Source organism: Mustela nigripes, chromosome 5 (assembly GCF_022355385.1).
Source record: "Mustela nigripes isolate SB6536 chromosome 5, MUSNIG.SB6536, whole genome shotgun sequence".
Lineage (NCBI taxonomy): Eukaryota > Metazoa > Chordata > Mammalia > Carnivora > Mustelidae > Mustela > Mustela nigripes.
Window position 1 is genome coordinate 149,720,343 of NC_081561.1, and position 22,248 is coordinate 149,742,590.

At 56.7% G+C, this 22,248-nt stretch overlaps 1 protein-coding gene across 5 annotated transcripts in view; it reads left to right on the forward strand.

Moving 5' to 3' along the window:
* The window catches only part of FAM120B (family with sequence similarity 120 member B), an 88,815-nt gene that overhangs the window by 47,228 nt on the left and 19,339 nt on the right, over nucleotides 1-22,248 (forward strand). For all 5 annotated transcript variants that reach the window (XM_059401475.1, XM_059401476.1, XM_059401472.1 and 2 more), the window contains 3 exons: nucleotides 14,894-15,100; nucleotides 16,226-16,334; nucleotides 18,188-18,280. In XM_059401475.1, the coding sequence (XP_059257458.1) occupies nucleotides 14,894-15,100; nucleotides 16,226-16,334; nucleotides 18,188-18,280 (409 nt within the window). The remainder of the gene's footprint in view (nucleotides 1-14,893; nucleotides 15,101-16,225; nucleotides 16,335-18,187; nucleotides 18,281-22,248) is intronic.

A 22,248-nucleotide genomic window follows, 5' to 3' on the forward strand; every position in this document is an offset into this window, starting at 1 on the left:
GGCCAGCCGCACCCAGAGGAGCCTCCTGTGTGTGTGTCCAGGTTCACAGTTGTGGGGCTTCGGGCCAGCCGCACCCAGAGGAGCCTCCTGTGTGTGTGTCCAGGTTCACAGTTGTGGGGCTTCGGAATGGAAGAGCTTTGTGCAGAGTTGGGCCTCCATCCCCTCTTTGTCCTCTGCTGTCCCCACGCCATCCTGATACCTGTCACTGCACTTCTCCCTGGGAACCCCTCCCTGGGACTTCGAGACTGGCCTCTGGCAGGTCACTCGCTCCCACGGCAGAGGCGAAGGGCTGATGTTCAGAGCTCTCATGCTGGGCCGTGGCCTCGCTGCCTCCTCCGCACGCCTTCTGTGGAGGGACTCCCTTCCCTTCTGGAAGGACCCGCACCTGTTCCTCCATACCCACATGGGGCAGTTGCCTGCGTGCCGAGGGATGCCTCACCGGTGTCACCAGACCTGCTTCAGGGCCTGTCCCCTTCCTGTGTCTGTGAGTGTCCCTTGTCTTCTGCTGGAGGACTCCCGGCCCCTCTCCTGGGGCTCACGCTCTTCCAGACCCGACGCTGGGCTTCACGTATGCTCTTATCTTCTCTAGTGCCCGCACTTTCCTGGAAAGCCCCTCAGCTGGGGTTGTTTGCATGGAGTGAGGTGTGTCCTCGGCTCCTTGGGGTGGAGGCGGAGTCTCGTAACTTCCCTGGAATGTTTGTCCGTTGTCAGTACTTGGTGCCGACTGCTTGAGACTTTCGTCAATCACCGTCTGTGTTCAGACTGAAATGCTTACGGGAGTATTTTGTCTTCATGAATAAGAATCTTCAAATAAAAATTGGTTTTTCTATAGCAGAACCAAATCTCCGGACATGATTTGTGTCTCACCTCTTTTTCAGACCCCGTTCCGCAGGTTGGCAGAGGCATACCCTGGGTTGAGGGCGCTGGGTGTCCTGATTTCCCAGTCCTGCTCCGTGCCCCTGCTCCCCCTCCTGCTCCCACAGCGCCAGCCCCCAGGACGTGGGTGCCGGCTAGAGCTCATGCAGTGCTGGGGGTGCGGGGGCCGTCTGTGCTCCTCGTCTTCCTGACTCAGCGGTCCTGTCTCCTCGTTCTGGCTCCGACGCTTCATGCCTGTGGTGGATCTGGGCCCCCGAAGTTCCCCCGGGGCCAGGCTTGGTGGTTTTACTCTGTTGCTCGTGTGCATTGACTGTGGGATGTCTTAGGTGACCGGAGGGCCAGGCAGGAGAATGGTGGAATTATGGCAGTTCACATAGTATCCTCCTGTCTTTCTTGCAAAGATTGGTATTTTATCATTTTTTTCAACCTGTTTTTTTCCGACATTTTACACTTGGGAGTAGAATCGCATAATCTCACGGTGGGGGTGGGGGTGGGTCTGACCGGGTGGCCGCAGAGGGGGCCATGCTGCTTTGACGTGCCATGATGGAGACAGGTAGGGGTCGGCCGAGCCCGTCTCGGGAGCTGCAGAGTGCTGTGGGATGGCCTGTGGGCTCCGTGGCTCGGTCTGGAGAGGGGCCAGGATAAGGAGCGCGGTCCGTGGTGTGCTTGCCTATGGCAGCAGGAGGCCTCGTGCCCCAGGACGCTCCCACGCCGTGCGGTTCCCATGGTGGCTTCCTTGGGCCGCGGGACTTGCTGTGGTCGGCATGGTTTTAAACCTGGCTGGGCTTGTCTGCTTTGCTCTGCTCTTGGGTACGTTCTGGAAGCCACAGAAAGCAGGTGGTCTTTCTTGTTTGCCACGCGGTGGTCAGGTCTGAACTTCGGGTGTGTGCTGGGAGGGTAGCACGTGGGAATGGGCGGCACTGTGCCGCTGGGAGCTCCGAGCCCCAGACCCGCGGACACGGCACTCCTGGGATTGCAGCACGGCAGCTCAGCCTGGAGGGGAGCACGTTTTTCTGCAGGTCGTGTGCCAGACCCTGTGCCCGAGAGTCCTGGGGCCGTGAGCACCCGCGTCCTGCTTCTCTGTGCAGGCGTCTGTCTGCGTCCAGAGGGCATCTCCCGCACAGTGATGGGACACGAATGTGGCCCTGGGTATGAAGGCACTTGGCCTCTCAAGACAGGCATCGTGGAAGGGTCCACCCTGCTCTTGTCCCCAGCACAGTGTTGGGGTTCTTCCTGCGCCTGCCCCTGTGCGTCGGGAGAAATCTAGTCTTGACACAGGGTCATTTGTTTACATGTAAACTCAACAACTTTTTTTTTTTTTTAATTGAACTGTGACTGTCGTTTCGAGTGTATAGTTGACAACTCTTCTCAGAGTTCCCGCCGTGTGTGCAGTGAGGGGCCCTGGTGACAGGTGTCCCACACACAGGGACTAGCCTGACACGTTGAACCTCCACTGGGTTTTCAGAGGCTCCTGCGTGGCTCGGATGGACCCGGCTGTGTCGTTCCTCTACTCCCCAGGGCACTCCAAGTGTCCTGACTGGAGGGCTGAGGACAGCCGGGTGTGAATGGGTCCCACACCAGCCTGTCCGGGCTCACGCGGGTCCCTTGAGGGTTCCTTTGTTTGTGCCTCGCTGCGACCAGGGGACCTGCTAGTGTGTGCAGGCCTGTGGAGCCTGACCTCCGAGTCTGTTCCTGTCCTGTTTGCTGGTGCTCTCCTTGCCCTGTGTGGGGTTCCGCGTGCCCGTGGGGCAGTCGCCCTGGCGAGGCCCTGGCCGCAGCGGAGTTGAGGTTGGCTCGGGCTGCAGCTTGCAACCGTGGTAGTTCTGTTCCGTTTTAGTGTCGTTTTGTGGAACTGCCAATAAGCCCCGGTTAGTGGACCTTCTTGGCCTGGGAGGGGGCACCATTCCGTGGAGCTGTTGACTGTCCGTATTTCCCGGGCAGCCTTGGAACTGGAACTGGTCTTTCCAGTTTCTGGGTCCCCATCAGAGGCCCCCTCACCTGGGCGGGCGTCTGGCAGGGCCCAGCTCTTCCTCCTGGTTCCGCCAGAGCCCCTGACTGCTCCTAGAACATGTCTCTGTTAATTGATCTGTAAGGCCACACCTGTTAGGCACATGGAACCAGTCTGTGCTCGCTGGGGACTTGGAGCCTGGAGCCAGGCCCAGCCTTCCGCCGTGGCGGCTGGAGCTCTCCTGTGTCACTTCTCTGGGAAAGGACAGCTGATGTGGGGTTTCTTTGCTGGAAGATACCCTCGGAGCTTCAGGTCAGCCCTACAGCCTGCGAACATGCTCTGCTCCCCACGCGCCCCAGTTCGTGTGAAGCTGGGTTCTCTGTTCCCTGAGTGGCGGGGAATTGGTCTCGGTCATCAGGAGATGACCCTCCTCCAGGAGCACGGCTCTCCACTTGGTTTCCCATGCATCTCCAGCCAACCTGCTAGAACCCTCTTCCTAGCAGACTCGATGAGCAGGAGAGGTGTGGTCTGTTCTCTGAAACCTTACATTATAATTCGGAAAGTAAAATCACATGGCAGCCGTGGCTGAGAAGTGCTGTTTCCTGTCTCCCAGAGATGGAGACGCGCAGGGAAATCCCACGGACCTGCCAGTTGCCCCTGACATGAGATCCTCACCAGGACCGCACGCGGCAGTTGCTGAATCCGAGAGAACCAGCCAGGCCTCGGGCCCCAGCACCAGCACGACCTGTGCCTCTGTGTGCCATGTGTTCCTTGGTCTCCCAGGGCCTTCTACCCTTGCTCAAAGCCGGGGGGCGGGGGGCGCCTGGGTGGCTCCGTCTGTTGGGTGTCTGACTCTTGGTGTTGGCTCAGGGGGTCGTCTCGGGGTCCTGAATCGAGACCTGTGTTGGGCTCCGGGCTTGGTGTGGAGTCTGCTCGGGAGTCTCCGTCTCCTCCTTCCAAAAAAAAAAAAAAAGAGGGAGTTTGTGGGAGTTGGGGGAGGAGGAGAAAGTCATGTTTAGGAAACTGGACTAATGGCCATGCAGTTTCTTGAACCAAAAGTTCCTGAAGCACTGGTGATGTCACCCCGCCCCGTGACCCCAGGGCAGCGCAACTGGGCTTGAGACCAGAGTCTCGTGTTGGTCGTTTCGCCTGCTCTGACGTGTTACATGTTCGCCCTCGAGGCGGGGGCCGAGAAGGCGGCAGTTAGGCATGAGATGAGCACGGCGTGATCCGTGCAGCTCACCTGAGCCTGAAGGAGGCAGCCAGCGTATTGAGGAAGTCAGGGGAGCCGGTGGGGCCTGCAGGGGTCCCGTGGCAGCCACTCCCTTAGCCCAGCTGGACGAATTTCCTCTCTGGGACCACGGGACCTGACAGGGCCCCTGCGGGTGGTGGTCTCAGCCGAGGCAGTGCATTCTGATGTCTTCTAGGGTTGGTTATTTTCCAAGAGCAGACATCCTAGTTCCTGTCGGTCGGTGCGCAGTGGCCTGCGTCGCTGCCCGAGCTGTCCCTGGACACCTGTGCAGGTGGCACAGCTTGACCTTTCCTCTGCTTTGTTCCCGCAGCACGTGTGACTTCGTATTTCAAGCAGGTAGAGAGCTTTGCTTTTGGAAGACGTGAGTAGGTCATGTTCCAGAGGAAAGTCTGTCTTTGGTCCTCTGTCCTTCAGTTCCTGTGGGCAGGACCCACACGGTTGCAGCGCCTGGGTGGCTCATTAGTACCAGGCGGGACAGCTGAGCCCCGCAGAAGGTTCACAATGTCCCACGGTCCCGTGGCGGGGACGGGGGCCTCCCAGCTCCGGAGCCTGTCCACTGCGTGGCCATTGCTGTGGCAGCTTCCCGCCAGACGGCACTCCCTGTGAGCGTGTCCCATCTGCACAGGTAATGGACAGCAGGGTCTCCTTCTGGAACGGAAGCTGGCACGAGTGTGCCTGTTCTCACCAGCACGTGCCTCGGCCCGGGCGCACTGTGGCCTCCGGCGTGTGTGGACTCGGCTTGCCCTGTGTTGCACGGCACTTACCCAGGAAGACCGTGACCGTGTCCTTGTGCATAAGCGCCCTGCTGTGAGGTGGCGTCGACCCCTTCCCCTGGTAAAGACCCTTAGGCCGTCCGTGTGTAGGGCAGCAGAAGCCGACAGCCGAGGAAGTATCCTGAAGAGCAGGGTCTGGATTTAAGCAGCGTGCTCACTCACTGAGTCGAGAGCAGAACTCTGACTCTGTCAGTCCGGGGGTGCAGGGAGAGAAGGGCTTTCGTCCCAGGAGGCTGGGCTCGGCGGGAGTGTGACTGCCGAGCTGCAGCCCCCTGGGCTGGGAGGACACTCCTGTCCCCTCTTCCGCCTCCTCCAAGCCTTAGCCCCTAGCCTGGAAGGTAACGGGTCTGAGCTGACACTGGGGTAAGGACAGGAGTGCCTCAGAAGGGAGCAGAGACATTGGCTGGGTTCGTTGTGCGGCTTAGAGACTGAAGAGGTTGCTCTGGTCACAGCTGGGACTCCCCCGCGTGTGTGTGTGTGTGTGTGTGTGTGTGTGTGTGTGTGTGTGTGTGTGGAGGGCTTCGGCAGCAAAGTGACAGGCACCCCTCCAGGGGCCACATAGGCCAGCCCAAATAGGTCATGGGTAGGGACAGAGTGAGTCTGGCAAGGGGCCCAGCACAGGGGTGTGGGGGCTGCTGCTGGCGGGACTGAAGGTGAGGTGTGCTCAGGGAATGCCTACAGGCCGAGATGGACGACCCAGGTGTGGGGACCCTGTTCTCCTGGTTTGGGTGTCAGAGGTGAGACGGAAAGAGCTCAGTGTGGGGAGGGTCCCACGTGCGATGTGTGTGCACACAGTGGCACCTGCAAGTCTGAAGCTTGTGGAGAGTTAGCGTTGGAGGTGAATTTGGGAAGCATGAGCCCATTGCGATGTATCAACACAGGGAGAAGAAAGAGGCGTAGCAAAACGATGTCAGCGCGGGGTCCTGCAAACACCTTCCTGAAGGACGGGTGAGAGCTTGGAGAGAAGATGGGTGTGCGGTGGGGGGGCAGAGCGCCCAGGCACAGGGCCGTCCGGAGAAGGGTTGAGGACGCGTGCTGGACTTGACCCTGGAACGGCTTCTGAAGAGTGGTGGCGGGGGGGGGGGGGGTAGGTGCCGGGGCTGGAGAGAGCGACACCCCCTTGGGGAGTGTGGAGAAGGAGGGACGGGGCTGTTCACGGGGTGGCCGTGCGTGGGGGGGGCACCCGAGGGAGGAGAAGGAAGGTTCCCTCTTCAGTACCACCTGCTGTGTGTGCCGTCTCTCTGGCTTGCGTGGCATTGCCCGACCCCTCGCAGCAGTGAGGGCTCGGTCCTTTCTAGGCAGCAGAGAAGCCCTGAGGATTGAAGAGTTAACCTCGAAAGTTGGGATCCAAAGGGAAGTGATTATGTTTGAAAAATGAAATTATCAACACATCCAGCTCTTTAAGACTTTGGCTTTATTTCTGGTTTACGTGTTTTTCTTGATTTAAAGTTTATTTTTAGCACCTGGTAATTAAAACTGTACTAGAGGTTCCCAAAATGCCCATGTCTGTTGGTGGAATTATCCTCAATGAACACACTTTGCAAAGACTCCGTAAGTACAAGGAAGCAAGTGCCGGTCTCTGGGCTGTGGCCCGTCTATTTAAAGTGCTCACCTGCCAGCGCGTGTGTTTATTTTTGTCGTGCCCAGAATTGCTGGTATACGTGGGATATAATTTTAAGGATTCTTAAAATGAGAGTGTATGAACTGGAACAGGAAAAAAATACATCTTTACTTTTACCACCTTCTAACTTAAATCCATCCTTTTATTTACAACGGAGCCCACAGATCCTAGTAATGGCAGCAGCAGCTGTGGGTGTGTCACCAGTGAGGGTCACGGAGGTCTGATGGCACCTTACAGTTGGGGAAATGCGTGCGTGTCCTTGCCTGTACCCTCGTCTCCAGCTTAGTTACTACACTCACTGCTTTCGCGTAATCATTTGAAGATAGGCAAAGAAGTGGGTAAATTCATAGATCATAAATTCAGGTTATTTTAAAAAGTTAATTAATTTTTAAGATTTTATTTATTTAATTTGACAGAGATGCAGAGAGAGAGGGAACATAAGCCATAAGCAGGCGGAGTAGGAGAGGGAGAAGCAGGCTCCCCACTGAGCAAGGAGCCCGATGCGGGGCTCGATCCCAGGACCCCGGGATCATGACCTGAGCCGAAGGCAGATGCTTAACGACTGAGCCACACAGGCGCCTCAAATTTAAGTTATTTTTAAAATTGTACTTCATTATAATTAATTCTTCAAGCTTCTAAGTTATTCTGAGAAAGAATCCGTATGTTTCACCAGACTGCCAAAAATATTTATGATCTGAAGATGCCGAGACCCCTGGCTGAGGAGACCAAGGGTGCTGGGACTGCCCTCAGGACTGGGAGACTGAGGTCGTCTGGGTGGATTTTCCTGTCGAAGACTAATAAAAACCCTCCCAAAAAAGTATTAAAAAAATAGATTTGAAGTATCAGATGGCTAAAAGGGTCATGAAGAATTACTGAGTCAAGACTGTAGAAAACAGAAGTCTGGGAAGGGCAGCCAAGCATTGGGAACCACTTTTGCTCCAGCATATATACCTGGTAAGAAAGTAGAAAACATAATTGGCCACAGTCAGGAGTAGAGGAGGTGTCCCACAGGCCCTGCCAAGAGCACAGGGGTCACGTGCTCTGGGCAGCTTCGAACGCAGACAAGTTTAGCAGCTTAGACGGAGTGGACTAGATCTCCCCAAAGCACAAGTGACTGTGACCCATGCATTATCTAATAGGTTTTAGACAGCCCCTTAACCGTTAAGAAAATTTCATTCACAGTTTTTAAAACTCTGCAAAATACACCTGTAACCCAGTTGGTTTCACTGGGTCATTTATCAGCGTTCAAAGAGTTAATGCCAGTTCTTCTCATTATCTTCCAGAAAATATAAGAAGATGGAATACTTCCCAACGAGACCAGATTTACCCTGATACCAAAACCAGATAAATGAATTACAAAAAAAAAGCACACAGTGTCCCACATGAACACAGATACAGACATCCTTAACAAAATGTAGCAGACCGAACCAAGCAGTGTGTAGAAAGAAGTCTTTTACCATGGCCAAGTGGGGTTGTTTACTGCCGAGATGCATGGCTGATTCAGAATTCAAAAACCTGTCTGTGTAATTCCCTCCTAGGCTAGTGAGGAAGAATCACACGGCCCTGTCAAGTGTTCAGAAAAATCATTTCACAAAATTCAGTACCCATTTGTGACAAAACGTCAAAGAACAGGAGTAGAGGGGGCCTTCTTCAGCCTGATAACGCATATCTGCTCAGTGCCCTGCCATTGACACCGTGACAGGCCACAGGCCTCCCCCTGAGGCGGCAGGGGGACGTCTGCCCGCACCATCCCACTCGAGAGCCCAGAGCTGGCAGGTGTGGCCTGTGCACTGAGGCAGAGAAAGGCGCTAACAGGTATTCGGATCACTGAGGGACAGAAAGACGGTCCCAATTTGCAGATGACGTGATTCTGTACGCAGAGAATCCCAAGGAATCCATCAAAAAACTCCTAGAGCTAGTGAGAGTTCAGGTTCAGCAAGATCTCAGGCTAAAGACCAACATAAAAACAAAAGATTGCATCTCTGTATACTAAGATTTTAAAGATAACACCACTTAAATTGTTCCATAAAAATGAATTACCAAGGTATAACCCTAACAGTATCTGTGTGCCGAGAATTACAAATGCTGGTGAAAGAGGTCCGAGGAGGCTCGAGTTTTGGGAGAGGCGGATACACCGTGCTCATGGACTGCACGTGCTTGCACAGTGGAGAGATCCGTTCTCCCCAACGGATTCCTAGCAGAGTCCCAGCAAGGTTTTGTGCTGTTATTGACACGACAAGATTATTCTAGAATTCATACAGCAGAGAACAAAATAGAGCCAAAACAGTCCTGGAAAGGAAGAATGGTGTCGGAGGAGTATCGCTGTTAACGTGGGTGCTGATGCGGCTCGTCATGTCGCTGCATCTGTCAGGACTGCGGATCAGCTGAGGGTCGGACGCACGGGTCAGGGAATTGGCAGCAGGACCACACGGGGACCGCCGCCCGCTTCCTGCGAAGCTGAGGTCTCGGCTGAGGTCTGGGCAGCAGTACGCTGGAGCTGTTGCACAACCACAGGCAAAACACAGGAGTCCTGACCTTCACCTCACTGGTCCTGCGAGCTAGATGCAGCATGTGCTGCTGTAGGACTTCTGGGTGAAAATGGAAAACTTCGGAATCGAGGGCTAGGTAGAGAGTTCCAAGGTTTCGCATCAAAAGTGTGATCCGTGAGAGAAAAAAAGCAGTAAGTTGGACTTCATCAGAATTAAAAACATCTGGTCTGTAAAAAGTGAGGAAATGACAAGCTGCCGAATGGGAGAAAGTATGTGCCAACACAAGTCTGATGAAGGTCTTGTAAGTAGAACACGTAAGGAGTCTCAAAACTCGGTAGTAAAAACCAGTCCACTTAGAAAATGGGCAAAGACATAAACAGATGTTTCACCGGGAAAGATGTTTGCCGTGTCGCACGCTCAGCACAGCGGCAGCGAGGGGCTGCCGGACGGCCGGAGCAGCACGCCGATGGCAGCAGGATGGGGTACTCACGCGCCGGGGGGGCTTGGGGTGGGCGCGTGAGCCCCTGAGCACGCATGTATCGCATGCCTCAGCAGCTCCCCCGACAGTGTTTGTCCCACAGACGTGGGGCTTCTGCCCACGGCAGACGTGGCCGTGAGTGTTCCCCACAGGTGCACGTGTGATGGCAGGAGCTGGGAACGAGACCGACGTCTTCACTGAGGCAAACACGCCAAGGCCGGTGGGGCCGGCGGCGAGAGGCAGGGCCCGACACACTCGCTGCATGAGCGGATCTCGGGGGACCATGCAGGGTGACGAAGCCAGTCCCCACACGGCCATGCTCTGAGAGCCATGCTGGGGAGATGGAGGAGGGGGCGGGCAGGGCTACCCCCCAGGCTCTGCACGACGGAGGCTCTGTATCTGACGTGGTGATGGTGGTCATGCAGATGACATCTGTGACATCACACACATGTCTACGTGTGGGGACGGGCCCATCTCCTGGTCTGGATGCCGCACTGTGGCACGGAGGGTTGAGTACTAGGGGTGATGAGGGGGCGTCCGTGGGACCTGCGGTACGGCCTCTGCAGCTTCTTGCGAATCTGTCGTCATTGCAAGATAAAAATCCCAGACCGGCCATGTACTGCCTCCGACACACTCCCAAGACGGAGGGACACGGAGACTCTGGGAGACAAGGATAGAGGTGAACGGGGCTCTCACTCTGAGAAACTAGTGTGACAGGATGAGAAAAATAGACTTCGAGTGGGGATGCTTCCTAGAGAGACGGTGGTGGTCCACACCGGGGGCGTCAGGACCCTAACTGGGCCGGTTCACGTGGGCAGCTTCAGAAATACGGGAAACGGAGACTTCAGGGACAGCAGAGAGAAACGCTCCAGGGCAGAAACGCTCCCAGGCTCTGCGCACTGGGGCCCTGTGGGCCAGACCCAGCCTGCAGCTTGTGCTTGCGCCATCCTGCGAGCTAAGAGTGGTTTTTACGTTTTTGAAGAACATTCACCAGAGGCTCTACAAGGCCAACAGAGCCTGGCGTATTAACCGTCTTGGCCCTTTACAGAAAAAGTTTATTGAGTCCTGCTTTAACCCGTTCCTCTGCAGAGCATGGAACAAGCAGAGGGGAAATCACTAAGGGTCAGAGGCTGAGAGCACAGTGAACACAGGCCCTCCTGGCCCCACTGGCTCCCAGAGTTGCAGGACACTGCGCTCGGAGATGGCTGACGTGGACCGTGCAACCGTCCTAGAGCCCCCGCTGGTCTCAGACCATTGAGGCCATCCTTCTGCTTTCTGACAACAGTGGGAATGATCTGAAAATCAATAATAACAAAAATTAAAACAGTCACTTGAATATTAAATAGAATATTTCCAACTCATGTACAAATAGAAATCACAGTAGACATTATGAAATAATTTGAACGACAGTGAAAATAGTCATACTGAAATTAGCAGATAAAGCCAAAAGCTGTTCTTAGAAGGAAACTTACAGCATTAAAGTGAATGTTTGAAAAGGGAGGCCCAGAGCCTGTGGCATGAGTAGATGTCTCAGTAATTAGAAATGAACAGACCAAACCCAAAGAGGGCGGTAGGAAGCAGATAGTAAACGAGCAAGAATCAGTGACTAAGTGGCCCATCTGAGGAGGAAGAGGGCCCCCCCGTAGCACCCGTAGGCGCTGAGGGGCGCTAGAGTGGGCTGCGTGGCTGAGTCCGTTAAGCAGCCACTTGGTTTGGGCTCAGCTCAGGGTGAGTGGGGTCAGCGTGCGGTCAGCGTGAGGTTCTCGCTCGCTCTCTAAGGTAAACAAAAATCTTTTTTTAAAAAGATAATCAGGATATTGGGAACAACACTATACCACTAAATTTGGGAAGTTGGTAAAATGAACAAGCTCCTTGAAAAACCCACCATAGGGACGCCTGGGTGGCTCGGCTCAGGTCATGGTCCCAGGGTCCTGGGATCGAGCCCCGCATCGGGCTCTCTGCGCAGCGGGGAGCCTGCTTCCCCGTCTCTCCCTGCCTGCCTCTCTGCCTACTTGTGATCTCTTTCGGTCTCCGACAAATAAACAAAATCTTAAAAAAAAAAAAAAAAAAAACCCACCGTAGTAAGACTGGAGTGTGATGATAGAGAGTCCGAATGGTTCTGAATCTCCTGAGGACTGTGAAGGAAACCGCAGACCCCACCAGCTCCTGGCCAGCGTCCCCAAACCTCAGGAGGAAGCGCCACGAGGGTCACTTGTCCACCTTGTCTTAACAGGCCCAGCAAAACCGGGGCACCGAAGACATGAGAACACATGAAAACTAGAGGCCATTCTGTTTCGTGAAAATAAATTCAAAGCTTCCATACAAAAATTAGCAGTCTGGCTATACATAACCTTGATGCAAAGTTAACGTTTGAAAACCAGTGCGCTTCGCTATAACGCAATAAATAAATAAAAGCATATGTTTTTGTTAGTAGATGCAGGAAAACTATATGGTTCAATTCAGTACTTGGTCATGATAAAATCTCAGTAAGTCAGACTAGAAGGCCGCTTCCTTGATGTAGCAAAGATTAAATCTACAGTAGAAATCAGACTTAATGGTGAAATACTGAAAGGTTTTTTTTCCTGTCTAGTGGGAGTGAGTCGGGGGAACTTTTTTTTTTTTTCTTTTAAAGATTTGGTTTATTTATTTGATAGAGATCACAAGTAGGCAGAGAGGCAGGCAGAGAGAGAGAGAGAGAGAGGCAAGCTCCCCGCTGCGCGGAGAGCCCAGTGCGGGGCTCGATTCCAGGACCCTGGGACCATGACCTGAGCCGAAGGCAGAGGCTTAACCCACTGAGCCACCCAGGCGCCCCTTGGGGGTACCTTTTAGCACTTTGGTTAAACTGGGAGCCTTGGCAAGAAAATCAGTCTTAGGAAAGAAATATAAGGTGTAGAGTTTAAAAGAAATAAAACTTAACCATCTTTGACAGATGGCATGATTGTATAAATGGAAAATCATTTCTACAGATCAGCCCTTAGAATTAGTAACCAAGGGGCGCCTGGGTGGCTCAGTGGGTTAAGCGTCTGCCTTTGGCTCAGGTCATGGTCTCAGGGTCCTGGGATCGAGCCCCGTATCGGGCTCTCTGCTCAGTGGGAAGCCTGCTTCCCCACCCCACCCCCTGCCTGTCTCTCTGACTACTTGTGATCTCTGTCTGTCAAAAAAAAAAAAGAGTAACCAAATTTAATAGGTGCTGGAATCAGAGTCGGGATCTACAACCCACACGAATGCTGTAAAACAAGGCAAGTAAAAATAACCCCCCGGGTTTTTTACGTTTACACTAACATCAAAGGAAGAACATGAAATAGCAAAAAACAAAAGCCATACAAAATGTCTACATTGACAGGCACAGCGTTTCTGAAAGAACCTAACGTGAGACCCCTCCGTAGAAAGGCGTCTGTGGCCCCCAGAGTCACGCATAGAACCCAGGAGTTCCCCGTGGGCGCAGCGTGTGCTGGGACAGTGGGGACAGCCCCCTGCTCGCTGTGGTAGCCTCCCAAGGGGTGTCCCCGGAAGCAGCTGGACACAGCAGTGCCCACTGCCTGATTCCTTCTCGTAAATTCACGAGCCTGCAAAGCCAGTCACAGTTTGAGCCTTTGGCTAGCGCTTATGGCTCCGGGGCAGGGAGAGCGCTGGGGAGGCTTTCTGGGCATGGCGGCGTGTGCTCTGTGGCCTAAGTGTAAGCTGCACTGTTGGCGAAAATGTGGTACCTTGTGGTACACGTGGGATCCGTGTTCTGGACGGGGTGTACCTTCTTTACAACTTACTATAAAATACACAGAGGTGTAGAAGGGCAGAGCACAAAGCGTGAACAAGAATTGTTTCTGTTGCAGAAAAATCTGCCAAGTTAGAGAAGTGCCTCCAGCACATGGAGAAAATACGTCAAGTCTGTGTCTGGGCACCTTTGCCACCAGCTGCTCTGGCCGCATGGTCACCGTGGTCCCAGCGCTGGGGTGAGAGCCCGGTGATGGGGCCGGGGTGGGGAAGCTCAGGGCTGCCGGAAGTCTGCAAGGAGGAAGCAGCAGAGCTGGGACGGCCTAGACTCCGGTTATCCTGTGGCGCGTTGTCCAGACCGGAGGGCTGAGCCACGTGGGGCCCTGAGCCCCTGAAATGTCGCTGGGGCATCTGAGGAACAGTATTTGATTTGGGCTCCTCTTAAATCAGATACCACATGGCTCCTGAGTCCTGGCTAGGACTGTGCGGTTCTAGACAGACCGTGACAGCACGTGCGCGGGCGGGGACGTGTGGGAGCTCCATGCGCAGTGAGGCCGACAGTGCTGCAGGGCCGAGGCAGGGGGCGCGGCAGCGGGCACGGGCCTCACCCGGAGGCTCCCGCAGAGCAGAGGGAGTGAAGACACCCACTTCTAACTACCCGGCGTCCCCTCAGCCCCACGGACCTGTTTGTGGTTGCTCTTTCTAGGAGAATGTGAAAAGCTGGGCCTACAGCAGACACTTTCATTAGACCCTAGACGGAGGCGCTTGGGGGCTCTGTCAGTGAGGCGTCTGCTTCGGCTCAGGTCATGATCCCGGGGTCCTGGGATCGAGCCCCTCGTCTGGCTCCCTGCTCAGTGCGAAGCCTGCTTCCCACATTCCCTCTGCCTCTCCCCCTGCTTGTGCTTGCTTGCTCTCAGATAGTTAAAACCTTAAAAAAACAAAACCCCCACACACCCCTTAGTTAACTCTGGGGTAATTGTAGCTCGTGATAACTTTTGAAAAGTGATGATCAGTTTTATTTTAATAAGCAAAGTGAATCCTTACTTATTAAGGGGATGAAACGTCTGTGACTTCGTTCGCAGTTTATTTTGGTTTTATAAACTGTACTGGACATGCGGTGACACCTAGAATAGCCACTGTGTAATTTGAGCAGCATCGGTCAGGCAGACACCGAGGAACTCGGTAGACACGAGCGAGGTTACCTGTTCACGTGGGTGTGTCGGCACGGGCCCCGCGTCCCAGAAGTGGACGTGGCTCCGTCCGTGCGCGCAGAGAATGTGTGACGTCACAACAAGAAGAAATACTTAATGTTCGTGTGACTTAATTTGTGAAAAGTTACCCAGTCATCAGTGCTGTGAGATAATTAACCCGTTTATTAGGACAGCTGAGTGCTGCTTAAGCATATGATGGCCTCGCTGGTGTCTCACACCGTCCTCTCTCAGCCTCCTTCCCTGGCTGTGTGCCCGCAGCAGCTGACCTTGCAGTGTTCCTGGTGGACTGGGGCTCTGACCTGTGGAGGGGCAGTTCTGAGTTGCGCACACAGGTCCGGGCAAGCATCTGGGTGTGCATAATAGGTGTGTGAGAGCATGCACACTCATGCTGCGGCTCCCCTCCCGTGGCCGCGGGGCTCCCCGAGGGCCTGGGGGCACAGCACACGTGGCTGCCGTGCAGCACCGAGGGACGGGGTGTCTCCTGCCTCATGCGCGCGTGACGACTCCTCTCCGTTCTCCGTTTGCGCCCCACAGCTTGACTACATCGACCCCCGAGCCGTGCAGCTTGGCTCCCTCCTTGTCCGCGGCCTCACCACTCTGGTCTTGGTCAACAGCGCGTGCGGCTTCCCCTGGAGGACGAGTGACTTCATGCCCTGGAACGTGTTTGACGGGAAGCTGTTCCATCAGAAGTACCTGCAGGCAGAGAAGGGGCACAGCGTGGAGGCGCTTGTGGAGCAGAACGTGAGTCCACGGTTCCTTCGTGTTCGAGACAGCGGGTTTGAGGTCAGGCGCTCGGAGGAGCCCTAGAGCTCCGAATCCTGGGCCAGACATGGGTTCTGTGTGTCCTGTGGCCGCTCTCCTGGGACGGGCAGACCAGACCTCCTTCCCAGAGACCTCCCTGTGGAGAAGGCACGTGTTCCCGGGCTTAGAAATTCTAGTTTACACCGACCGTGGGTTGCGTGGTTGCAGTTACCGTGCTTTCCATAGAGGCTTATTCCAGAAAGGCAGGAACACGGTTGGAGAGGCCTAAGGCTTCAGCGTCACCAGATCTCATAGCTTCTCCCAAAATCCTGCTAGAGGGCTTGAGGAGCCAAAGCCCCGCTGAGGGCCGGCAGGGAGCGCCCCCCCCAGTCCAGCGCGGCCCCCCTTCACGGCCTTTCTCTCCTTGGTCTTCACGAATCAAGGACTGTTTCCCCAGAGGCGCCTTCGCAGACGTCAGACTAATTCAGTAGGAATGATTGTCTTCACTTGAAAACATCCCCTGGGGGCTGCTGGTTCCGTTGGGAATGTGGGCTCTGTGATGGCCGGCTGTGCTCGTGCCGTGCTCCTTCCTGGGAGGCCTCCCGGGAGGGCCCCCGCCAGGCTCCCAGGGAGCGTGTTACAGTAGCCTCAGGGAGGTGTCGGACCCTGCGGCCGCCGAGCAGTCACCGTCCCCATGTGCTTCAGTTGCATACAAGGCCTCTGGGGAGATGCTGCCGACCCTGTGCTTCTCCCAGACTAATAACCAGGGTGTCCTTCGGGATTTGGAAGCACTAGTATTGCGTGCAGGCACTCGCGGGGTCGTGAGGGAGGGTGTGCTCAGATCGCCGTGTGCGGAAGCGGGGAAGGGTCAGAGCAGACAGCAGCAGACAGCAGAGCCCCAGCTGTGGTCCCGTGTCTGATGTGCCGGCCACACATGGGGTGACCACAGGTTCGGGCAGGTGAGGCCCCGTGTCAGCAGTGAAGGACCGTTTTCTGAGAACCTCTTGTCAAGTCTCAGTGTTGAAGGAAGTGCTCCCCGGTGTCCTTGGACACCATGGCCACTGTTGTGTCTCCTGAGTGTGTGCATCGGCCCGACACGGCTCCCGCCGTCTGCTCTGTTCGCAGAGGTCCCGGCTGACCAAGTTCCACGCTCTGAAGTCAGTCGTGTGCAAGGCGTGCGTGAAGGAAAACAGACGCATCGTCAGCCGGCAGCACGGGCGCTCCCAGCAGCCAGGTGGGTGTCGCGGGCCTCGGCCCCGCCGGGCGGGCCTTACGGTGCGGGGTGTCGGCAGCCGGCCCACGAGTCTGGGAGAAACACGCATTCACCACGCTCAGCGCTCCCCGGCAGTTTCCCTTCTGTCCCTTCAGGAAAGGTGTCCCCCAGAGATCGCACCTGCTCTCCCCATGACTCCAGCTCCCCAGTGGCCTGCACCGGCCCGCAGAGCTCCCCGCAGCCAGAGCTGCTGCTGAGGTGCTGGTTTATGTGACCAGAGTTCGTTCTTCTCGGAGTAGACCTTGGCATGGAAAGAAGGCAAGCGGAACAGAGCAGAAGCAGCCTCGGTTCTGTCAGGAGAACGAATGTGGACCGATAAGGCGTTTCTGCGTTGTTTCTGTGCTCGTTGTGGTGACCTGCACGGTGTGTGTCCTGCCTGTCCTGACCCCCCAGCTTCTCCCGTTTCCCATGCGCTGTTTCCTAAAACAGAGCACCACAGTTTGCGAATTAGAAGTCACCGTGTAGTCAGAGTTCGACGCGTGTTGCCGACGTGTTTTCTACAAACCCTCCTCTGCGGCTTCACTAGTGACGAGGACCTGCTGTCCCCTGGCCCCGTTTTCCAGTGTGGTGTGTTAGTCAGGTGATAGGCGCACAGTGTGTCTCACTGACCGGATGAGTCTCTGTAAGTGCAGGTGACTGTCGTGGGGTCCGCTTGTTGAAGAGTCTGATTATTTCACGTCCCCCTTGGGTTAGGATCCGTGCCTGTCAGTCCAGCAGCTCCGTCTCTCTGCTTGCTGGAGCTCGAGAACTCCCCTGGGTCCTGCCCCGCAGACTGTCTGCTGGGCTCTGCTGGGCACCGGCTGAGCAGGTCTCCTGTGTCCGGTGCCGCGTGTGGGGCCTGAAGAAGGAGAGGGGCTTCCCTGTTTCCCAGGAGTCACAGACTCCCGTCTTGTCTTAACCCTTTCGTGGGCCCTTTAGCTTTCTCCTGACAGCTGAGGAGAGGCCAGATTTGAGACCCCCAAGCAAGAGCTTATTCCTCTCAAAACAGATGTGCAGCGCTCTGCCTTTGTTGCCTGCACAAAGGCCGGCCAGCGGCCCGTCCTGCGTGCTCAGAGTCTTGGGCTCCTGGGCGGGAGCCACAGGTAGCAGGATGCAGGCCGCTGTCAGCTGGCGGGAGGCGCCCAGACTTTCTCATGTACTTTCTAGTCGAGGCAAGTGGTCGGGGTGTCAGAGCTTAGGAGTCTCGAAGAGTGAGGGGCGCCTGGGTGGCTCAGTGGGTTAAGCCTCTGCCTTCTGCTCAGGTCATGATTCCAAGGTCCTGGGATCGAGCCCCACATCGGGCTCTCTGCTCGGCAGGGAGCCGGCTTCCCCCCCACTCTCTGCCTGCCTCTCTGCCTGCTTGTGATCTCTGTCTGTTAAATAAATTAAAAAAAAAAAAAGGAGTCTTGAAGAGGGAACTTGAGGGTGGTTAAGTGTGTGGGGAATTGGGGGGAGGGCGCTCCTCGGTCCAGCCCTTGGGGTCCCAGGACCCCTGCCTACCCAGAGCCCGAGCACTGGAGCCCCGGAGGCAGGGTCCGTCAGAACCGACGACCTGAGGACCTGCTCTGGCCCAGCATCTGCCGGGCCACTCGTCTCACCTGCACGGGGTCTCCTGGGGACCGTGTTTACATTCAGACACCCACCGCCCTCCGCCCCCAGTCCCAGCTGTGGCCCCTCAGTCTGCGTTTTTCACGGGCTTTCCCTGTGACTTAAGGAAACCGGAAGTTTGGGAAGCGCCGACCTGGTGCCACCTTGCTTCCTTCTTAGACGTGATGTGTCCTTGGGGTTAGGTGTGTGGTGGCCTCCTAACGTGTACTGATCTCGTGTCCCCACAGGCAGGTGGGGCAGGCAGGGATCCGGCTCCCACAGGACGAGCTCTGGGTACAGCCGGGCAGGCCACGGACAGCACTGGAGGGACCAGGGAGCAGGTAAGAGGCTGGCGGCCGGCGGTGGCTCACGAGGGCGTCGCGCCTGGGCTGGAGGGCCGCCGGCGGACAAGCGCCGCACGTTCTGGTGGAGGACTGAAGCGCAGGCTCAGGCTCCAGGCCGGTCTGTCCCTGCTCCTTGCCGCTTTTTCTTCCATTCAGGATCCTGTTCTTGACAGTCTACTCGGAGGGAGGCTCTTGTGCTGCTGTCACACACACGTGTCCCTCTAATGAAGAAAGAGCACGTGGCGTGTTCTGTGGCTTGGCTTGTATATGTGGGACCCTTTAGGGGATCCAGGAAATGAATCCTTCACTTCTTGGGTGTGTAGTACGGATGTCTGCAAAAGCTGACTTCATACGTAATGATTCCCATCTTACATACAGAGGAAACCTCATGAGTATTGGCCATTGCTGTAGGTGTCGCTCTCACGTGCTGTCCGCTGCAGGGTCCCCCAGCACTGGCTAGTGGAAGCACCCACTGCCACCTGAAGCTACCAGACGGCCGACCCAGTGGGCGTAGTGGCCTCTCCCCTGCCACCTCCAGGCCCAGGGCGGCACGCGGCGACTCCACCCGGACCTCGGAGTGTTGCTGCCGGTGCAGCGTGTGTGGGACGAGGGCGTGCCCGTCTCCCTCACCTCGAGCTTCTTGAGGTGGCTTCTCACGTTGAAGCAACTGCTGCTGATGGAACAAAACTTAAAACAGGGCACCCAGGGGACACAGAGGGTCTGTCAGCCGACCTGGGGTCAGACCGTGTCAGCCACCGCCACGGGTTTGCATCCGCGCGGCGAGCAGACGTCTGCAAGGGCGGGCTCGGCGCTTTCACGCTGTGTCCGCTGGGCGCGCTGCCGGCCGCGGGTAGAGCTGCGCCGCCCGAGGTCCAGGGGTCCTGTGTGGGGAGGGTCCCCCTCCCTGGGCTCCCGGAGGCCCCAGGCAAGTGTGCCTGTGTGGCCCTGCGGCGCTGGCTGTCTGCCTCTGCTGAGGGCTGGTGGGCAGAGTGCAGAATGCTGGCTCCTAGCCCCTTAGGATGCCAGGCCTTCCTCCAGCGACCGGGAGGGCCCGGAGACGTGTGCGTGCAGTGCCGCCTCCCCGCGGTCTTCGTGGAGGGGTCCGATGAGGTCTTCCTGACGGTGTTACGTCCTCAGAGTCCGGTGAGAGGGAGCAGACGCTTCGGGGGTTTGTGCACAGGAGGCAGGGCCCCAGGGAGCCGCGTGGGCCTGGAAGGGCAGCGGGAGGGAGGCTCATGGGCAGTGAGGTTGGCGCACAGCAGAGGAGCGGTGCTTCCAGGGCCTCACCGCCTTGGTCAGAGCCCCAGAGGTCACTCCAGATGAGTTGCTGCATGTGTCCGTTCTGGGCATGTTACCTGTGGCCGCCGGCCTGCCCTGCGGAGCTCAGAGCCTGCACCCCTTCTCCGCGAAGCTGTTTGCGGATGCCCACAGGGTCGGAATCAGGCTCCTGTACCGTTTGAAGTTCAGTACGCACTGGGCCGGGAGCAGAGTGGGGGTCCAGCCCTATGTGCCCAGGTAGCCCACGTGTAAGTAGCAGGAGCCTGGGCCCCTGTCACCCTTGCAGCTGTGGAGTCCGACTGCTGCGACCCTGGCCCTCCGGGGAGGGTCAGAGCACAGCTGCCCGGCTCGGGGAGCAGGGTGAGGGCAACCCCGTTGGACAGGTTTCCGGCAGCTTGACATGACAGGGCGCCGAGTCCTCCCTGTGTCCGTCCGAGCAGATGGCAGAGGCCTCCGCAGCGGCGCCTCTCCGTGCTGTCGCTGGTGTGGGAAATGGTGACTGACATTCCTCTTAATCCCCTTGGGCCTGGGCTTGTCTCCTTTCCTTCCTGCCAGGTCTCGGGAACCGGGAGAGTTTCGGCCATATGACGTCATGGGGAGAAGGGCTGCCAGGGAGGCCTGGGCCCAGGTGGGGGAGACCGTGAGTCTCCAGGCCGATGAGCACATCAGTGGGGCCCGTGGCCCTGCGCGTGCTTCCCCGGAGACGCTCCCTGGGCTGCGGTCCCCGCCGCGTCATCAGCAGGCAGCCTGGGCAGGCCTTGGTGTCCTACCGGCTGGGTCCCAGGGTTCCAGGCAAGCTGGGTGCAGTCGCCCTACTGAGTCCTTGGATTTGAGTCTCTCAGAACCGTTCGAGGATGTCTTTCTGTCTCTCCTCATCCCCAGAGGAAGCCTGCTGCAGAGGTTCTCACAGGCAGGACCCACTGCTCACCAGTGACCTGACCTGAGCACAGGTCCCCCACGCACATGAGTGACCACCCGGATTTCAGGGAGCGTTTGCAATGCTTAAGGATGTTTGTCAGATGGGGTCCGAGGCCTGGAGAAGCCTGTTTTCCCTCTTCTGTTGTGGTTACATAGAAGCAAGGAGACTGTAACAGACACAAAAGCGAGAGGCTGAAGCTGCCCCAGGTGCCCAGGTTTGCAGGAACCTCCTCCTCAGGGCCAGGACCGCAGCGGCCACACGGAAGACTGGGGATGCTGGTGCAGGAGGGCTTGGGGCTGAAACACGTGCCCTGTGAGACCACAGGTCAGAGGCAGAATTGCACCGGGTAGGTTCTGAGCTAAGATCAGATTTCAGAATCTGGGGATGGAATGCTGGCTTCAGGAGCACAGTCCCTGGTGTCATCAGGGCGTGTGGTGGCAGGTGGCAGGTACACCGTGGCTGGCACAGCAGAGCACACGGATGTGCTGAAGCCTGCGCAGACCGCCTGAACTGATGTGACGTGGAGTCGGCCGCCCCGAGAGCCAGAGCGTGGGGTGTCTCCCAAGCCTCCCTCAAGGCGGTGGCTCAGCAAAGACAGATGTCTCACGCGGAGAAACGTTCCCAGAAGTGTTCCTGGTGGAGCCATGTGTTGTCTGATTTCAGATACTCCTGTGTGAGATGCGAGCCACACACGCATAGAAAGTCTTTTATTAGAGCTGGCACGTTATTTAAGGTTAGGGAACCCGCCTTTCCAGTTTTGTCACTGTGGCAGGATTAAGACGTCATTGTTGCTGTTGGCTCCCTTATGTCTACCTTTGAACTCCGGTCTGAGGATCTTTTAGAGATATTTAAGTAGTCCGAGTAGAAAGTTGTCACTACTTCCTGGACAGAGTTAACAGACAGAATTCTTTATGTAAAATTAAAAATGCCTCCGAACGTGTGTACTGAGTTACCAGGAGACAGGGAGGGCGGAGGAGGGGCGAGCACCAGCAGCAGCCGTGGCCGCCTCCGTGAGCCCACAGGGGCCAGGCGGGGAAGCCGGGGCCTTTCAGGGAGGGGCACCAGCCTCCCTGTGAAACGTTTGCTTCCTGGGCTGGGAACTGGGGAGGGGTCCCGGGACCGGCAGAGGTGAGACCCTCCCTGTGGTGGGGAGCTTCAAAGCAGCGACAGTGAGCGTGAGAACGCGTAACTTCTTCCTTGGTGGTGAGAAATGAGGTGTTATATTCCACAGTCAGTAGCAAATGGCCTTTGCCTGTGGTTCCTTCAGATTCTCCCCTGTCGGCGGTGATTCTGCAGGAGTGCTGGGCTATCGTAAACCCGTCTCTGAGCATCTGTGATAACAAGGAGGGGCCTGGAAGCCTCCTGGCCTCGCTGTGACCCGCTCCCGCCACCCAGCCCTTGACCAGAGCCCCTGCCAGGCTCTCATTTGTGGGAGCGGCTGAGCCACAAAGGCTGCCCTCGGCGGGAGAGGCGCGGGCCGCTGTGTCAGGAAAATGTCATTTTCTGAGTGTGCGAACGACCTCCGTTTTTCCCGGCGGGCGGCTCTCCTCTGGTTCCCCGACACTCCCTGTGTCGTGGAAGGTGAGGAGCCACCAGCTGCACGGGCACGGGGGGCACTCAGCTAGGGAAAGAGCCGCACGCCGCTCGCTCCGTCCTTGGCCGAGTGTCCTCCATGATCCATGTGCACGTGCAGCTACTTTCCCAGTGTCAGCGGCCGCGGAGGCTGTCTGGCTGCCGTGCCCGTGGTTGGAACTGGCTTTCAGAGGAG